At 38.9% G+C, this 18,866-nt stretch overlaps 1 protein-coding gene across 2 annotated transcripts in view; it reads right to left on the minus strand.

Moving 5' to 3' along the window:
- Positions 1 to 18,866, minus strand: part of PDE7B (phosphodiesterase 7B) — a 172,420-nt gene that overhangs the window by 20,862 nt on the left and 132,692 nt on the right. For both annotated transcript variants that reach the window (XM_063309606.1, XM_063309597.1), the window contains 6 exons: positions 18,275 to 18,338; positions 16,586 to 16,681; positions 13,087 to 13,187; positions 9,649 to 9,780; positions 5,474 to 5,565; positions 4,335 to 4,479 (listed from right to left, as the gene is read on the minus strand). In XM_063309606.1, the coding sequence (XP_063165676.1) occupies positions 4,335 to 4,479; positions 5,474 to 5,565; positions 9,649 to 9,780; positions 13,087 to 13,187; positions 16,586 to 16,681; positions 18,275 to 18,338 (630 nt within the window). The remainder of the gene's footprint in view (positions 1 to 4,334; positions 4,480 to 5,473; positions 5,566 to 9,648; positions 9,781 to 13,086; positions 13,188 to 16,585; positions 16,682 to 18,274; positions 18,339 to 18,866) is intronic.

Genomic DNA, 18,866 nt, shown 5'->3' on the forward strand with positions numbered 1-18,866 from the left:
GCAACTGATGCAGAATTTTCAGAAGGGCAGCAAAATGAAACTATATAGTAGTGGTCCTGAAAGGACTGCATGTACATTTTTGTACATGTTGACATTAATCTTTGCTGCAAGATCAGCTGAGAAGGCTCTGCTCATGGTCCCACAGATTGGTTCAGCTCACAATACAGTGGCGTTGGCCTTCTCAGTGGGAGCACCCCAATTATACAATTGTCTAATTTGAAGTTAGGAGGGAATTCTTGAAGGAAGCCTTCTTGAAGGAAAGCTGTTTGTCTGTCACCCTGTCTTCTTTTTAGCCAACAATTGAAGACACACCTGCCATTTCCAGGATGACAATGACTTCAGGACCAGAATATCTTTTAGACTGCCTGTCATGTTGCTGTTCTGGCTTAAAATGAACTATATTTTAATGTGTGTATGTACTATTTTAAGGACTGTTAAGTTTTACTGCGATGGTTTTATCTTAGCACTGTTTTTATTATTCCCTTGTAAATTGCACTGGCTCCTCCAGAGGAACAAGAATATAGAAATAATACACTTGTGGTGATGCCACATTTCTTGGCAGTTTTCTTTTGCTTTGTTTCATCTTTGCCAGCATAAAGCATGGACTCAGTTTCTCCCACTTCTCCAAAATACGCTTTCATGCAAAGAGAGCATTAGCTTAGATGTAGCTATGTAAATATGAATGAACTATGAATTCATATCAACTCCAATAATTAAATGACTGATATACTGTTTTGCTCCTTAAGTAATAAGAACATTACAGATACAGTAAACAAGGCAATACCAAAACAAAACTAAATAAATTGTTGCATTAAAAAAACAAGTAGATCTTATCCATATAGCTCCTAATAGTTAATAGAAGGACAGAGATAGTTAATAGAACACTTAAGTGAGTGTCCCAGCTCCTCCTGGTATTATTAATTTTTCAGAGAAAACGTTACTTTAATTAGGAATGTTCAAAGGTTGTGTGTCAAATGAATAAGGAAGTATTTAGAAGAAAATGGCAACCAATTCAAACATTTAATTTATATAATAAATGATCTATGGGGCTTGACTTTTGGTACACCCTGTATACAAAATTCCTATCAGTAAAAAAACAGAAATCTCTCCATTGGTTGCCATGAAAAGTAGCAACTCATCAACTATAAACTCATTGTGGAAAGTAATTCGATTTTTGTTTGATTACTGGATAGACTTTTCTGCCTATAAACCTGAAATACTCTCAGGCTGCTGAGCACACATCCAGGGGAAAATCAGAAGTATGGCCTGAATACTGCCTAGATGCCCATGCCATTAACTGTACCATATGCATCAGTGTTTCCATTCCTATAGAATTCTGCTTTCACCCTTTACCATCATTAAAGTTTCCAGGAAAAGAAAGAAAGAAAACACCATTACTGAGATATTAGTCCATACTTTAAAACTGTAATTGGTAATTTAGGGCAGATGTTTCCATATGACTTTAATTCAGCTCCTTGTTATTCGTGAAGCACCCACCTCTGCTCTATCTACCTCCTGAAATGATTTCCAATAAAAACTTTCTCATCTCATAACACCACTGAAAAAAAGCAGAACAAAAGGAAGTTCAAGGGTAGAGTATAACCATTACTCATAATAGATCGTTTTAATAATTAACTTTCTAAGGGTCATGTTATTATCCTGCCGGTTTCTTCTCTAGGTAGCTGAAGGAGGGATGATGAATATCTGTGGCCTTAAGGGCCAAACATAATTGCTTCAGGTCATTATGGCCATGGATGCATGACATCCGTTGGAGGTACCACAGCCCAAAGTGAGTTCATCACCCACAGAGGCATGCAATTTCCCCCCTCCCCTGGGCTGAGGTGTCTTTTTTGCAATGGTCCTGTTTCCTCCATTGCTTGCCAGGGTTTGTTACACATTCCATCCCAGTAACTCCAGCTTTGTTGAGTCTTTGGTGTTCTCTAAGCTTGCTTGTCTTCTTGCAGATGTTTCACTGCACAGATGATGCTATCTAACCTGGCAATGAAACATCTACAAGAAGAAAAGCAATCTCAGAGAATACAAAAAATCCATCAATTCAACCCCGAGTGCATGCGTTCTTTCTCTTTCTCCCCCCGCCCTTATTCTCCTTGTCTATTGCATGCTGAACATGGTATTTATTTATTTGTTTCACCTGTTTTCCACCTCAATTGCTGAGACTTTAGGCCACTTACACCATAGGGTTAAAACATCAGGTAAATAACTGTTAAAAACAAACAGAGAAAACAACGAAGTCCATGCAGACATTGGGAAGAAAACCATCCATATAAATTCACCACCAAACTACCATGTGACAGCAAAACCCTCCATCATACTCCTATGGCCTGATGGAAAAAGCAAGTTTTTACAGCTTTGAGAAAGCTCAACAGGGTTGGGGCCATACAGATATCAGGGGACATGCTATTCCACTTTGCTGGAATAACAGGTGGTAAGTTGTTTTGAATTTAACAGCTGGAAGCCATTCCATGAACATCTTACATCTGGGGATCAAATAGGAGCATTAAACTTTCTCATCAGCACAATCTGATTCCTGCAGAGCTAGGTTCCTGTGCTATAGACATTTCTCAACTTGCTAGACAGGGACAGCAACTAATCCTCCAGAAAACAAATTATAATGCAAAATGTTATATTGGACGAATCCTAAAAATTGAACATGGGATAAAAAAGTAAAAATGAGAAAAAAGACTCAAAAGCCAAAAAGGAGCTTAATGGATTGGCAACTAAGACACCCCCTCAGGGTGGGTTGGCTGATTGATTCATTTATTTTATTGGATTTAGAGGCTGCCCGATTCCCAAATGACTCCGGGGGCTTACGTCTTAAAAAGTAATAACTATAAAATGAAGAAAAAAGACATGTACATCTTTTGTTTTGCTCTTGGTGATCAATTATATGCATGTAACTTCTCCCAAGGGTGGCTAAAGTGCCACATGTGGAAAAAATGCAAATCAGAATAACTTCTTATTCCTTCTTTTCCCTCACTATTCCTTATGTTTCAGTAGTAGAGTGGTGAGGGGAGTTTTATCAGTGCTTTAATTTTATTTTCTCATTATAGGTAGTCCTTGCTTACTGACTGCCTCATTTACTGACCATTTGAAGTTATGATGGCACTGAAAAAGTAACTTTCTGACCAGTCCTCGCACTAATGACTGTCACAGCAACCCTGCAGTCACATGATTGAGATTCAGGCGCTTTGCAACCAGCAGGTGTTTATGACTGTGGCAGCATCCTGCAGTCATGTGATTACCATTTGCATGCTTCACAGCCAGCTTCTGACAAGCAGAGTCAATGAAGAAGCCAGCAGTAAAATTACAAGTCATGGTCACATGATGTCTTGCTTAATGATTGTGGGCGATTCACTTAACGACTGCAGCGGGATTGAGGTCATAAACCCATTGCGGTCACATGATGTCTTGCTTATTGACCACATCGCTGAGCAACAAAGTTGCCAGTCCCAATTGTGGTTGTTAAGCAAGGACTACCCGTATTGTGAGAATAAAGCACTGAGTTGTCTGAATTACTCAAGTAGCTGGGGAGGCCATGCCCGGTCTCTCCTGTCCAGTTAACTATGATGACCTATATATAGTACAAGTTCACAAATTCACAATAAAGTTTGCCTTCATTCAATTTGCTGCAACCATATGGCGTGAAAGGCAACTGAGATGAGATATATCAAGTGTATCAAAATTATGGATAGCATGGAGAAAGTGGGCATAGAGAAATTTTTCTCTCATCTTCAAAACAGTAAGGCCAGGGAACGGCCAATAAAGCTGACTGGGATGAGGTTTTAGAATATAAGAATGCATTTCCTGATACATCACTAACCTGTAGAATTCATAACCACAAATTGTGTTAATGATCATACAGTAAATGGCAATTGGATACATTGGATTTGGATGACAATTGGATAAATTTATGGAGAATGGGTCTATCAAGGACTATAAGTTTTTAAAAAAACTAAAGTTGTTCCAGGGTTGAGAGCAGCTTGCCCCCAAATACCAGTTGCAGGGGAACAATGTTGGGAGAGGGGTATATCTCCACCTTCTACACCTGAACACCCCAGAAGAATCTTCTTAGTCACTGTAAAAAAGAAATGCTTGGCTTAACCAACAGGGCCTTTGTATATTCTTGTGCTATTTTTGCCTAAGAGCACAATGTGTAAAGTGGATGCAAGTGAGTAATTCAGTGAATACTACAAAATAGTCCCAGCACAGAAACTTGATAACACTGGCTCTTTGCTTCATGCCTCCTCTGCTCTGGACCACCAGAGAAAATATCTATTTTGAAATAGAAAAATCAGAGAACCTTCAACATTTACCTGGAGCATAAAATGCCTGTCTGAAGCATCCTCTAATTTCAAATCCTGATTTTTTAGGTGAGCTTTCAGCTGGGTCAAAAATTCGTTCTGCCTGTTGATATCTGTTGCCAAGATCAGGGAACCAAGTTGTTGTTCAATATCATGACTATAATGCAAAATAAAAGAAGCTCTTATTAACATGTTATTTTCCCCATCTTGTGTTGTTACTGTAGTGCTTCCTCTTATTAAGTGGCCGTGGGGGTGTCCTTTGGGAGGAACAACAACATCAAAATGGTGGGCATGACTGGGGTGATGGAAACCCTGCCCATTTTTGCACATTTGTGATGCATGAGATACATATGTAAAAAGGTTGGGGCTTCAGTTGCCTGGTTGAACCCATCATGTTAATGTCATTGACCCCTCCTGCGGACATCCCTGAGCAGCTCCACTTCATCTGGTTTATGATTAGGGCTGTGCAATGTTTTGGAATTGAGTTGGAAGGATGCTCATTAGAACAGCTACATCTGTCTCCACAACCATGCAGCCCTATTTCTCACTATACTGATGTAAATCTCACCACAGAGTCCTCCTACAGTTTCTGCCAGTTTGAATAAAGAAGCAAGCACTCTGGAGTGATGCAGAACAGTATTCCATACATGTGCCTTAACCACGAGATCTCACAATTACTGCTGCTAGAGATTTTGAATATAGCTTCCTTGCAGAAGGGAAATGTTCAAGATTGGTTCAGGGACTGCCCTAGAATGAATGAGTAATGCCAGTCAAATTGGGCAGTTCCAAGTTGTAATTTAATTTTTTTTCCCAGACAAATGCAACTGGGAAGCATGCATGTAGACATACACACATGTGCATGTATCAACATACATACCACATTGACATGGATGACATGGGGATTACAAACCAGACTATATTCCCAAATGTGGATCTTTTGGAAATTTTTGGATCTGGTGCCCTAGGGCAAGTGAATAGATAATTAGATGAATAAGTGGCTGTATTCAAACATCAGGCCAAGCAAAACCCAAACAAACTCAGCCATTCATTTGCACACCTGTTCATCCTATATAGCACACTGGAAAAATATTGTATTCAAAAAGTTCTGGGAATCCACATCAGATCAGCCATTTCCAGATTATGATGCTCACCTCTCTTCTTTTGGCAGATGTGCAAGTAGCCTTGATTCTCGAAGCATGCCTATTGTAGATCTCCAGTGATGGTTTTCTAATACAGAGACATTCTGGAAAAGAGAGAAGGAAAAGTGAAAAGGCACACCTCTTCTTACCCTGATCAAATGGGGTGTCATAGAAATGCATAAGCAGACATTGATTCACACCTTTAACTAGATGGATCACATAACTCCTGCATACAAAGCCCCCACCCCAAGTAGGGCTGTGCATACAAAGAAGCCTAGAAGTTTGTCCACAAGTAGTTTGGGTTGATCACCCCCCCCCAATCAATTTAGCATTCCCAATTACAGGCTCTTAAGTAAGTAATGCAGTGATCCTGCACATATGTCAATCCAGTCTGGTTGTCTTGCTGCCAAGTCTATGTCTGTTGCTGGTGTGCTTGTACTGTTAAGGCAAGGAATGCAAGAGTTCATGTTTCCATTTTCAATTTCCTGTGAAAGCTGGAAGCAAAGTCTGCACAAGATAATACAGGGAATGGTGATCCGAGGTCCCTGTCATCATGGCTGAAAGCTTCTGGGCTGCCCTTGTGGCCCTAGAGGTTTGGATCAGACCCCTGTCTTTGGGAGGTTAATTATAATATTTGGAACGTTCTATTCCTAGGAGGAAGCTAGCTTCAATATGCGTAAAACAAATACCATGTTAAGTAAGATCCAATTAGTGCTTTTCCACTGACAAAAGTTTCTATCAGTAGAATACCTCCTCCCATGACTTTTAATTCCATGTGCCCTAACTTTGTATCTTCTGGAGCAGATGAGAGGAGAAGAAAGTTTCTTGGTGGAAGCCTGTTTGCACAACTCTGAATCCCGCACTTAACTCTTTGCTTCCATGGCTGGTCGCATCCAGAGTATCATTTACTCAATGCTGTTTTATTATTTGCACCCAGCATTTTCTCAGACAACAGAGTGTATCAGTAGAGCAGCCTTTCTCAATTTTTTGACCCTGGGGGAACCCTTGAAATATTTTTCAGGCCTTGGGGAACCCCTGCACATTCAGGCTCAAATATAGGCCAGAAGTTACACAATTATTATATTCATTTCATGTGTAGGCCTGTCTATATGCATTAACAGTGTTCATAAACTAAAAATCAAGAATTTGAAATTGACCTCTTCAATGTGAAGTTCCCTGAATTTGAAATATTTTTTAAAATAAATTGTGATCTCCCAGGGAACCCCTAGTGACCTGTCCTGGAACCCTAGGGTTCCACAGAACCCTGGCTGAAAAACCCTGCAGTAGACGATTAATTGCATGTGATGCCATAATGTGTAAAAACAATTGTAGCTTATGCAGTTTAAGGGCACCTTAGAAGACTATATGATTAAAATGGCACCTTTATATGAAAATCAATTAGGCGGTTTGGGTATCCTTTTAATTAAAGCAGCTGCTACTTCTTACTGTATGTATGTGATGGAGCTACAGTAAATGAGTTGCTGTTCTATTTTTTAAAAAAATATTTAATGATATTATTTGAACAAATTGACGTATAATTTTACAGATATACCGTATGCTCTCAGTAGTGAGCAGGCTATAAGTATTTAACAGAAATAAACCCAATATATTCTTCCAAAACACACTGAAATCATTCTTACTCCCAATAACTATTGTATACATCTAGAGATTGTAGCCTGTTTGTCACAAATGTCTCAAATATGGTTCCAAACTGTACTGTATGGAACACTTTTGCTGCAAAGAAAGCTTGAATCAAACATGCAGGCAGTAATGCCCTGTATAGATATAGTAAATAGATGAATAGAGGGATGGACGAAGAATAAGAGTAAATAGCGTCAGTCTTCTGCTGAGACCGCTGGCTTGCTCATTAAGAACTTCTCCACATCTTCTACCTCCTTCTTTCTTCTTCAGGGGTAGGGAGATGTAGCACATTTTAATTAGATTACTAGACAGATGCTGGAACTTTGAAGACCCTTTCAGTTCTGATACCATGATTTTGGAACATCACACACCAACATTATAATCTTTTTGATTCCAGGTTAAGGCTTGGTTCATTTGCAAAGGCATTTTGAATAGCAATAAAGTCTCTGCCTGGGTAATAATAATTTTTCTAGTTCTATCTGCCTCTTGTTTTAATTAGTGGTTTATTAGATTGCATGTTTATTTTATTAATGCCTTGTACACTGCCTGGAAGTCCAGATAGATGAGACCCTGCATACAACTGTTTCTATTTGTGAAATTACCTGTTTTTCAAATCTGTGTATCTTAATGTTTTAATCTTGTTTTATCACCTTTAAAAAACACTTTTTTTACCTTGTTAGCCACCTTGAGTGTTTTATTGCGTAGGAAAGTGTGATATAAGTCAAATACAGTAAATAAAGTAAATCAATGAAATTGGTATACTAGATGGAACCAAGACTTAGTCCTACTTAGAGCAGACCCACTGAAATTGATAGGATTTTAATAAAAAGAATAGGCATATTTTAAACAGGACTAAGTATGAATTTCATCTAGTGTTAAGTAAGGCAATGAAGTTGTCCAACAGTAGTCTGCCTTTATTCACAGGGCAATAATGTTCCTCTCTCCTTTTTCTTTACTTCTCCCCAGAAGCCCTGACATTTCAAAGACTTTGCAGCCAGGCCTTAGATCATCCCAGCTGTATGCCTAGCATTTGGCTGTGGCTTGTCAAAACTGATAAATATGAGTTTGTCACAAGATAATCTCAGCATCATTCTGTACTAGCCTTGGTACTCTTGGCCCTGTCTGTTCCTTTATCTCTGGGTAGAAGGACAGTCTGGATTGTTATATAGCTGACATCTCTGAGAAGGGAAGGAAAAACAAGGGGGGAGTTAAAAAAAGGATATGCAGCTCTTCTTCTCTCATTTTGTAGTGAGTTAATTATAAAATCAGGGTTCTGTTATAACCCATTCACACCTATTGATTGAGTTCCTTAGATGTGAGCATTTTACAACTCAAAGGCAAGTAAATTCCACCGATGTCATATGCCAGTGTGATTGGAGTGTTACACTAGGCTTGGGGATATCCAGATACAAATCCCAGCCACTGAGATCCCTCAACAAGTGTAGAGTCATTGTCTCATAGTCCAAGACTACTTCATGGGTTGTTGTGAAGACAAACATGTATTTATGGGTCAGGAGGAAGAAATGCTTGGAGGAAAGATTGTCTAGAAATTCAGTAAGTAAATGCCTTACTAAATGATGGACAACAGAGGTTTGTGTCTGGCTAGATTCTATGCCAGCCAGATAACATGTGTTGGATTACTTTTCTCATAATTTCTATTCAGGATCCAGGGGATGTTTGGGTGGGGAACAGTTAAAAAGCTATAAATCATAAATAATCACCTGTGCTACTATAATTCTTTGGTCAAGGTTAGAAACTTATAAAGCTAATACTGCTTACTGAATGCAACTTCTGACACTGTTTTTTAAAGACCACCTTGGAAGATTTGCCTTAAGTCCCAAAAATATATCAAACTGCAACATTTGGCTTTGGAGAGAAGTCATGTAATCTTTGGCACCATTTCCAAATTATTTCTCTTCCCTTTTATGCAAATAAATGTATGTTTGTTCCAGTATATGGCTGTATTCAGTGCTCTGTGTCTTCCTCTAAATTTAATTTCTGAACCCACACTATTGAAAGTTTTGAACAGAAAGTCTGAACTCTGCAGCTCTAAAGAAATGATTACATTAAGCAAATGTGTGCAATTTCTCTTGGTTCACAGTACATAGCACAGGGACAGAGGAGTACCTATGTATGGCACTGGAATTCTTCAAGCCTGTCTTTGCAGCTATTAGCTTTTTTTGGTGAGGCACAATCTTTCCCCCTTATCATATGCTGCACTTTTTTCCACATCCCGGTAGAATTATAAAGCTACTGTTTCACCTCATAAAGGTATGAATTTTAGGAAGTTCTGTTTCCTACAAGCACCATGCCTATATGGAGGGAGTATATGAGTTATCTGAATTGTTTTTGCAGGCGTAGATGACCCCTTCCCACACCTCTTTGTCTATATCTTGAAAATAGCTCTGGAATAATTGAAAAGTTGAAGTGGCCATGGTGAAAAGAAGTGACCAGCAACCTCTAATACAGTCATAAGAAAGGGTGATCTTTAAAAAAAACACCAAAAAAAAAGCAGTGATTTACTACATGCCAAGCGTTATTCCCACCTGATATAAACTGGCAAGATGGTGTTTGGTTTTTATCAAAAATGGCTGGTTGACTCCTGGATGATCTACATCATGTGCTGCAGCAGCCAGTAATCCAAGCATAACATCCAGAGGGGTGAGGAAATTAGCAAGCTGTAGCATGTAAAAAGGGGTTCAGAGTTAAAGAAGGTAGGTGATTGAAGATACATAGTTTTACAATATGCAGTTATAGTACATTGTAGCTGGTCTCATGTACTGTGCTAAACTGTATTCAAGTTTTGTTGAATAACATACTGGACCTAGTTCACACACAATGTTAAGTCATTAATGTTGGTTCTTAAACTACTGGTTCCCACATCACACCAAGCTATGGTTTGTTTTCACTCTAGTTGGTTGAACAAGCTATAGTGGCCATAATTTATAAAGCAGAATGGTTAAGCTCACGTATCATGTTAATCCAGAGTTCATTGGAGTTGGGCAGCTAATAGATTCAAACAACCATTATGGCACACTTATAAACCTGTTTTTCAGGAGACCCAGGAAGCTATAATGCTTTCCAATTTATACCACCACTCCCTATTACTCAGCTGCTCAGTTTTAGCAATACCAAAATTTTTTGGACAAAATAAGTGAGATGCCACTTTTCAAAGCAACTATTAAATAGGGATATGAAAGTTATACACCAATATCTTTTTTGAAAGCAAGCTGCCAAAGCCTGGTAGAGATATGAATAATACCAGTCTAATTTTATCAGACTTTGATGCTTTGGTACTTTGTATCAGTTGCAGCATCAAACATAATCGTATACAAAACAAGTGAACAATTAAAGGGCCCAGCAGAGGCCATCAGAAAGGTCTGGATGCAGCCACCACCATGCTATCAAAGTCTTGCCCCTTTTTTGGTGCATTATACATGATGCTTCAATCACATAGTTACATCTGCCATCCTGACTTTTTTTATCCCCTCCTTCTTCCAGTGGACATCTCTGGGGTACTGAGTTATAGACAATCTCAAAAAACAATTTTGGGCTTCCAAAGAAGACCACTGGCTTCTCTTCTGCTGAAAACAAAAGCGTGCCTTCTCTGTCACGGCCCCCATGGGAACAGCATCGCCCCAGAGATAAGGATGGCGCCCTCTCTCCTGAGGTTCCGGAAAGCCTTGAAAACCTGGCTCTGGTCCCAGGCCTGGGGTTGATGTTTGTCATTATCTAATGGCCCCGTTTTGTTTTGTGGGTTTTGTTAGCAGAGTATTTTAGTCTGGGCTGCCTGTTGATTTAATGTTTCTGGCTGCTTTTACGTTTTTGTTAGTTTTGTATGCCACCCAGAGTCCATTGGAGTTGGGCAGCTAATACAGTCAAATAAATAAGCAAATAAATAAATCAGATTCTCAGACCAGACACAGTATGTAACTTTGGTAACAAAGGTTGCTATTTTAATTCTGGCAAATACTCTATACAGTTGAATTTATTTTTTGGAGCTAGAAAGTACCACTATGATTTATGATTTTTGTTGCTGCATCATATTCATTTATAACAAAATTACAAATGATGAAAAAATGGAAAAAGTTCTGCATTTGCAGTATGTACATAAACAAAGCAGATATGTACTCAGGACAGATGTGAAAGTAAGGAGGCAGGGGGAATTGAATAATTTGTGGAAAAAATACATTTTTCCAGAACTGTTGTAACTTTTTTCATTTCTGTTGGGAATAAATGCAAAAAATATTTTTCCATTTTCTGTTTTCCCCTTTTGTTTCCACTGGGTCTTTTCATCTAGGATCATTTTACCTTGTTGACCTGCAGATTGTGTTATCTTTCAGATATCAGGGAAAAAGACTAAAGATTGTCTCTAAGTTGCAAGCAGCTGTATAGTATAACAATATTGAAATGTTACAGATACTTCATTTAACACTGATATCTCAGATAAAGAATGTTAGTAATTTAAAAAACATGTTAGGGGGATTGTGTTTATCAATACTTATGCTAATGGAAATGGGAGATGGCAACGAAGAGTAGTATATTTAAAAATGAGAATCAGTGGGGGCAAGATTGATTTTTTTCCCTTGCAGGTCTTCTCTGTTACTTGTTTTTCAATTTTCTCTCCCAGCAGTGTTGAACTCCAGGTAAATGAAAAAAATCTTGACAGAAGTACATTTGCAGGAGTGAACTGGGTACAAAGAATTCTTAAGCATGTCTCCCTTCCCTTAAGCCTGTTAACCCTTCACATTAAACACCTCCCTCCAATAACTTGCTTCTTCAGCAAATCTGGATTGGTATTATTCATCCACTGCTTTAATGGCCCAGTTTGACTGTAATATTAAACTTTGCATTACGGTTATGAGCTGGCATAAATTTTAGGCTTGTAAGCTTTCCATTTCCCTTTTGTTTCTCTTGACATTTCTGTGAGAAAAAATCTGGAAGCATCTACTTCCAACTGTAAACAAATCAGACTTCTTCATTTATCTGAAATCAGGAAATACTGGTTAGTTTCAAGTTTTCAAAACACTGTCAAAAGGGTCCCAAACCAAGCATTGACAGGTTTTTCTGTTTTCCTTTCTCTCAATCTACTTTGAGACAAAAAAATGTTTAAAATTGCCTAAATCCCACAAGATCTACAACCAGGCCATTAACATCTCTACAACTTTGGGGAGAACTTATAAGATTTTTCATGAGATCTCAGGACTTTTTTGGCATTCTCACAAAAGGTCTTCTAAGACTTCAATAGTTTTTCATGAGAGCTTGCTATGTCATCATTTTTGTATGAATGTCATGAATTTTTGCAATAGTACATAACTTTCTGTGCAATTTTGGCCTGTTCCTAAAAGTTTTACAAAATGTTGTGATAGTTTACAATCTCACAAGATGTTGGACAATTTTTCAAAACATTGATGGGCTGGGCTGTCTCTTGAAGAAGAACCTGATCCCCTCATGAATGCTACACTGCTGTCAATAGATTAGTGCTATTTTTAAGATTGGTTGAACTGCTGCACCCTTTTTTGTTCTTTATGTTCCATGAAAAAAAAGTGAAAGGGTGAAAGGTTCCCTGTGCCAGCACCGAGTCACGTCTGACCCTTTGGGGGGATGCCGCTTTCGCGACGTTCTCTTGGCAGACTATAGCGGGGTGGTTTGCCATTGCCTTCCCCAGTCGTCACCTTCCCCAGCAGCTGGGTGCTCATTGTACCGATCTCAGGAGGATGGAAGGCTGAGTCAACCTGAGCCGGCTACCCAAGAATCCAGCTTCTGCTGGGATCAAACTCGGGTCGCGGGGAGAGTTTCGGCTGCAATACTGCCGCCTACCACTCTGAGCCACACGAGGCTTTATGTTCCATACCTCTAATGGAATGAGCATTGAAGGTTTCACTGACAGAAGTTGTGGAACACTTTTGTTTTCTCAGTAAAATGAGTTCATTACATCTGTGAAAATGTTATCTGGAAATTCTCAGATAAGCATGTGTGGTTACCTTGGGCTCTTTTAAGTAGCAGTGCATAGCTTGTGTGACATCAGCAGCATGGACAGCATTGTGATATGCGTTTTGGCTGTGATAATCTTCTTGCACCATTCCTAGAAGCAACAGAAGAGAAGAATTGAACTTTTTCTAAAACCTTTGGATATCTCTGTGATTCAAATCCTTTTGAAACTTTGGGCTGATGTCTAAAATTTAAACTGGAGTTCTGTCTAAAACTGCAATAGCGTAACACTCTAATGAGACTGTCCTTTGGTTTTTAAAAAAATCCATGCTGTAGAAAAGATTTGTTTCCCTTTAAAGGAAATGGGGCCTACTTTATAAATCACTTTTTGTTGCTTTTAATGAAAACACCAATTCAAAAGAAAAATAAATAGCTCAGGAGGAAAAAGAAAGGGGGACAATCTACAATGGTATAATTATTCAAGGCTGATTTTCTCTATGGATATCTGTAAGGTGGTCCCTGAGCTAAAGCTTCAGCAGCAGGGAATTATCTCTTATTCCCAAACCCAGATAGCAGTCACATTATTTATATTTACTCTTCTGAAAAAGGGGTACTGCCTATTTCAGTTATATACGAGGGGCCAATCTAGATGAGAATTGTGAGAATTTAATTACTATACCTGTATTTTTGTACTACCGTTATTACAGTCATAGTTGTAGTCAAAGTATCATAACCAGAAGCTCGGCATAGCCTGACCAATTGCCTTTCTAAATTGCTCTGTGCATGTCAAGTAAAGCCTCCATTACTGTAAAAAGGCATGTACCCTGAGCTATAAATCATATTTTTGGAGAAGTGTAAACTTTCTTTCCTAAAGGTCCCAATATTGCCCAGGTTTTTGGGTAATATTCCCTTAATAGCTGTATTCACATGATTCATGCTGAACCTAATTTGAGTATGAGATGGTGTATTTTTTGTACAAAAAGCATGTCCCTGTAAGCTGAGCACACATTCACCTCCTGTACAGTTGCTCTGGGCTAGGTAATGCCAGTGCCACCAGGAACAGCATTATGCTCTGTGAGGTTTTTCCCCCACCCACTCTATTCCTATCTTTCAAGAGCTTCTTTCCACATTTAGGGTTCAGCTCTGAAATATACCGCTCTTGGTATATTATGGAAAGAAACCTTTTATTCTGCATGGGTCAGACCTTCTGGGCACCACACTTGAAGAAGACTTCAGAGAAAATGGAACAGGTATTGGCCAGGAGCCTGGAAAGGAAGTCCTGAAAGAAGAGATTGAGAAAAGGGGCACCACAAAGAAGAAAGCTAAGACTTATTCTCAATCTTCATGGACTGTAGCACAAGAATATCATCTTGAGGTACAGGAAGGCAGATTCTAGGTAAACATTAGGAAAAAGTTCCTAATGGTAAAAGCAGTTTGACAGTGGAAGCAATGACTTAGGGAGGTGGTGGGCTAACCTTCACTGAACATGCATTATCTGGGTATACTTTGCTATTAAAGTAAGTAGTAGACAAAAAAATAAATAAAAAAAATCTGCATCTCTTACTTAATGTGTTGTTGAAACAACCCCTTTGTAACCCTAGAAATGAATCTAAAATGACTGAAGGAAGTTTTTTTTTTTAATGGATAAGTGGCAAAATCAGTTCTGCAGTGAGGCAAAGAAAAACCCCACATTCTTGGTTTGGATTTTACTTTTTCAGCCTGGCACTTTCAGACTCCTTAAACTATTTGGGTTTTCTAGTGCTGCATTAGTCACATTTCAGCTGGAAGACTGGCAGCAAGGTTCTTCTGATCTCCTGGCTCCTGTTAGCAACAGAAGTGAGAATTCTACCACTTTGCTGCTAAACGTTGATTGAGCCAAGTAGTTGTTCAATTTCACTTTGCAGAGAAGTGATAAATAAACTGTCACACTAGCCTGGCAGTTTAAGAAGAATGTATTTTATAAACCCTTTTCCCACATGAGAAAAATAGAAGTAAAGGTGGGCCAAATGGGACTAGGGGAGAATGGCCATCAGCACAGATGCAGCCTACAGATAGGTGTGAAGACAAAATGGAGTAGGCAAAATTGTATTGCTTCCCACCACAATAATAAAAACAGCAAAAAGCCAGTCAGAATCTCTGGAACTGCAGCAGCAGATAAATCAAACAAACAAACAAACTGGCCATATGAAACTCATTATCAGCAAAGAAGTGAAAAACTTCTAATGCACCCAATAGTGATAGAACCAGCTATCCAACTCTTTTTCCAGATCTCTTCCCCAGTTTAAATCAGTCTTCTGAGCAGCACTGGCTTAGTGCTCTTTCAAAAGAGGGCTAAACCCACGTATACAAGGAGCCCACATGAGAAATGCTTTAGAAAGCTTCATTGTGGCATTATGTAGGCAGATGCTTCTGCAGATCTCAGGTGGCTGATCGTTCTTGCAGCTCTACCTAAAATTGTTATGAAGAGCAATGCCCACCAAGTTGGGGGGGGGGGGATTGGTGTGCCTGCCAGAGCTTAGGTAACATTTATTTTTGTTCTTTTGGGTGTTTTATTGGATTGGTTGATAATGTTCCATCAAATTATTGCAACTATGTCAAGATATAATTATTTTAATTTTAGTCTTTTACTGTGAAAGGTGAAAGGTCCCCTGTGGAAGCACCGAGTCATGTCTGACCCTTTGGAGGGATGCCGCTTTCGCGACATTTTCTTGGCAGGCGATAGCAGGGTGGTTTGCCATTGCCTTCTCCAGTCTTTTATTAGGGATGTTTTAATTGCAGTTTTATAATGAATATTTTAATTATCAATCTAAACTGCCATGAATCCTTGGCAGATTTGGCAGTATATAAATATAATATATAGATAAAGTAGTTAGAAGCTTGGCAGCTCTTACCCTTGACCACATCATCAACCAACACTGAAGTGCGCCAGTTCATATCCATTACAAAAATTGTTGGGAGAAGAAAGAAATCACTCTTTGAAACTAAGATAACTAAAGACCACTGTAGCTGTGGATTGGGGATAAGAAGAAATCAACATCATGATAGCATGACATAAAAAGAAAAGATTACCAGATCATGTTTATGCTGTAGTTTGGGAGATGTGAGGTTGAGCCCTAAGTTCAAATGTACTTAGGTTGAGGCAGCCTTTTTTATTCTGAAGTGGCTATTGGTACTAACAAACCAGGTCAAGTGGAGAAAGTCAGACAGCAAGGAAAAGGGAGACAATGTGGTATACCAGTTAAGGTGCTGGACTTAAGGGGAGGGTAAGGGGAGAAATTGATGAAATCTGTATTGCCAGATCATGAGGCAAACCCCATGACTTTCAGACTTGTGTGTGCAAATATGAAGGGCTAGAGTTCACATTCTGACATCATAATGCACATTTCATCAATGACATCACTGCCATTTGTACCAGACAGCTAAGGAAATTGGGAAGATGGGGTGCATACAGCTCTGGCTTCTCAGGTTGCCCATACCTAACTTCAGCTATTCTGAACCTAAGGTATTGAGAGATAGCATAAGCATTGACAGATGATGGAAGGATGTGCTTACCTAAGAATCTGTATAATGTAACCATGTCTAACTGGAAATGATGAATAAGCCCATGTACATTAAAGAGGTGGCACAACAAGGTTACCAGGCTGTTTCCTGAAATAACAAAAAGAGCATATCAGTCACTTGTATTTACTGTACCATGAAGTGAATGGAATGCAGGCTCTGTAACTCTGGAAATCTTCCTAGTTCTTGATTATACAAACAGTAATTTTTAGTAGAGACCTCTTTAAGTTTATTGGGACAAGACAAATTCCCAGCTAGCATGGTAGTATGTGTACTGCATTCCCAGTACATCCGGAGGGCTGATAGCAAGAACACCCTTCTTCCTACTTTCTAGCAGTACTGGGCCAACTTCAGATATGAAATAAGGTTATTTCTTGTATTTGCCACATGGACAGATGAATATATTTTTGTGACTGGGAAAAGCACGTCCAGCGATATTCGGTGATGTCCAGATGTCTTACCCCTTTCACACTGATTCTTTGCTGAAGACTGCCTATACTTCATGGATGTCCCAGGTGTTACAGAAGATTCTGGGTATGTTTCCAGATTAATTTTTTGCTCCTAAGGAGCAACAGACTGACTCAGCTCATGGCACTTTTCAGGCACTGCCTACTACACTGGAAGATGGGCTACAGCCTGCAGGCTGCCTTTTGTACAATATATCTGTTATTATCACATTTCTTCTGAAGGGGAAAAAAACACTAGGATGCATATTGAATAAAAGCCAGAATTCACACCAAAGGCTGAGCTGCAAAAAGAATCTCGTACCATTATGAACAGTGCAATGTATTTTTTGTAAGTTTTTTAGAAAGACATCCAGAATACTTTGAGCAAAAGTAAGGGACAAGTGTTCCCCTGAATTTTCTCAGATTTTTTTTTGTTGGGGGGGTACCATCTAAGCTGGGGGGAAAAAAGTCTGGCCCCAGCCTTACTCCTGACATCATAGTCTGAAGGCTGACTCTAATCAGCTAATTCTAAAACTATATCTAAAGTCAAACAAATTACCAAAAAAGCAGCTGTTGGATTTTTTTTGTTTGTTTTGCTTTAAAAATAACAAAAAGACTATCAGTAACAGTAAGGTAAGATAGTCATTTTTAGCAGGATCTGGGTGATAAAGAGAGATGAGTGAGGCCTGGCATATACTGTACCTGGGAGGGATAAGGTTAAAAGTGTCAATGGCAACAAGAAGTGACACACATATGCTGTGAACTTGCACAAATCTCTACACACTTTTGATATCATATGGACAATTCATATACACACACACACACACACAGTGTGTGTATGCGTGCATGCATGTGTATGTATATGTGTGTGTGTGTGTATACACACACACACACTCTCTCTCTCTCTCTCTCTCTTTTTTTCCCCTTCCCTTCTTCCCTTCCCTTCCCTGTCCACAATTATAGAGTTGGTGCCTTTGTTTGTTAAAAACAATGGCCAAGACATTTCTGTAAAGGCATCATTCTGCATGATGTTCTGATTACAGCTGTAGGCTTTTCTACAGCCCTCTATTCTCTGTTTAGGCCATTTTTCTTCCTGTTGTGCAAGAAGAAAAGTTTCAGCAAGAGAAGCTTTAAGGTTGAAGGAGCAACCTTGAATGCAATCAGTGAAAATATAGAACATTGCTGTTGGAAATAGATTTAATGAAATAGCATTTTGTGCTCTTTATTTGTACCTTACCATTTGTCAAGCGGTCGAACAGGAAAATGTCAAAATCCCACATTCCCACCTTGGATAACATATGCTGGAAATACAAAGATAAAATGCAGAATAACTGTATGTGCCAACTAAATTTTAAAGTGTTTTCTATTAAAATGAGCTTAATCCTGTAAATAAGATACAACAATTGCACAAACGAAGTCTCATCTAGAAATAGATCCACCCTGGAAGTCAAATCAAGTTTTATACTTGCAATATAGGTGATTTATTCCAATTTAGTATTTAAATACCGTAGTTGCATAGCATGGAATTAGGAGTGACCTTTTCCCCAATTATTCTGAGCAGGTGGGGGGGTCACAGTGGAACAGGGTGGTCATGTTATGACATGCAAGAACTGAGGCAGTTTTTCCTATTTTATGTCTTCAGATTATTTGATGAGGTTTTGCCATTAAGAGTCACTAACTTTTCTGAAAGCTTAACATACTTTATTTAGGGAGGTTCTGGAGCACCCTTTTTGTTTAAGAATGAGCAATGTAAATTTCAGTTAATGCCTGGGCTTAAAATGCTTACAATTGTGTGATGGAGAAAACAGTGAACAAGCATTTGAAAAGGG

Source organism: Candoia aspera, chromosome 1, assembly GCF_035149785.1.
Source record: "Candoia aspera isolate rCanAsp1 chromosome 1, rCanAsp1.hap2, whole genome shotgun sequence".
NCBI lineage: Eukaryota > Metazoa > Chordata > Lepidosauria > Squamata > Boidae > Candoia > Candoia aspera.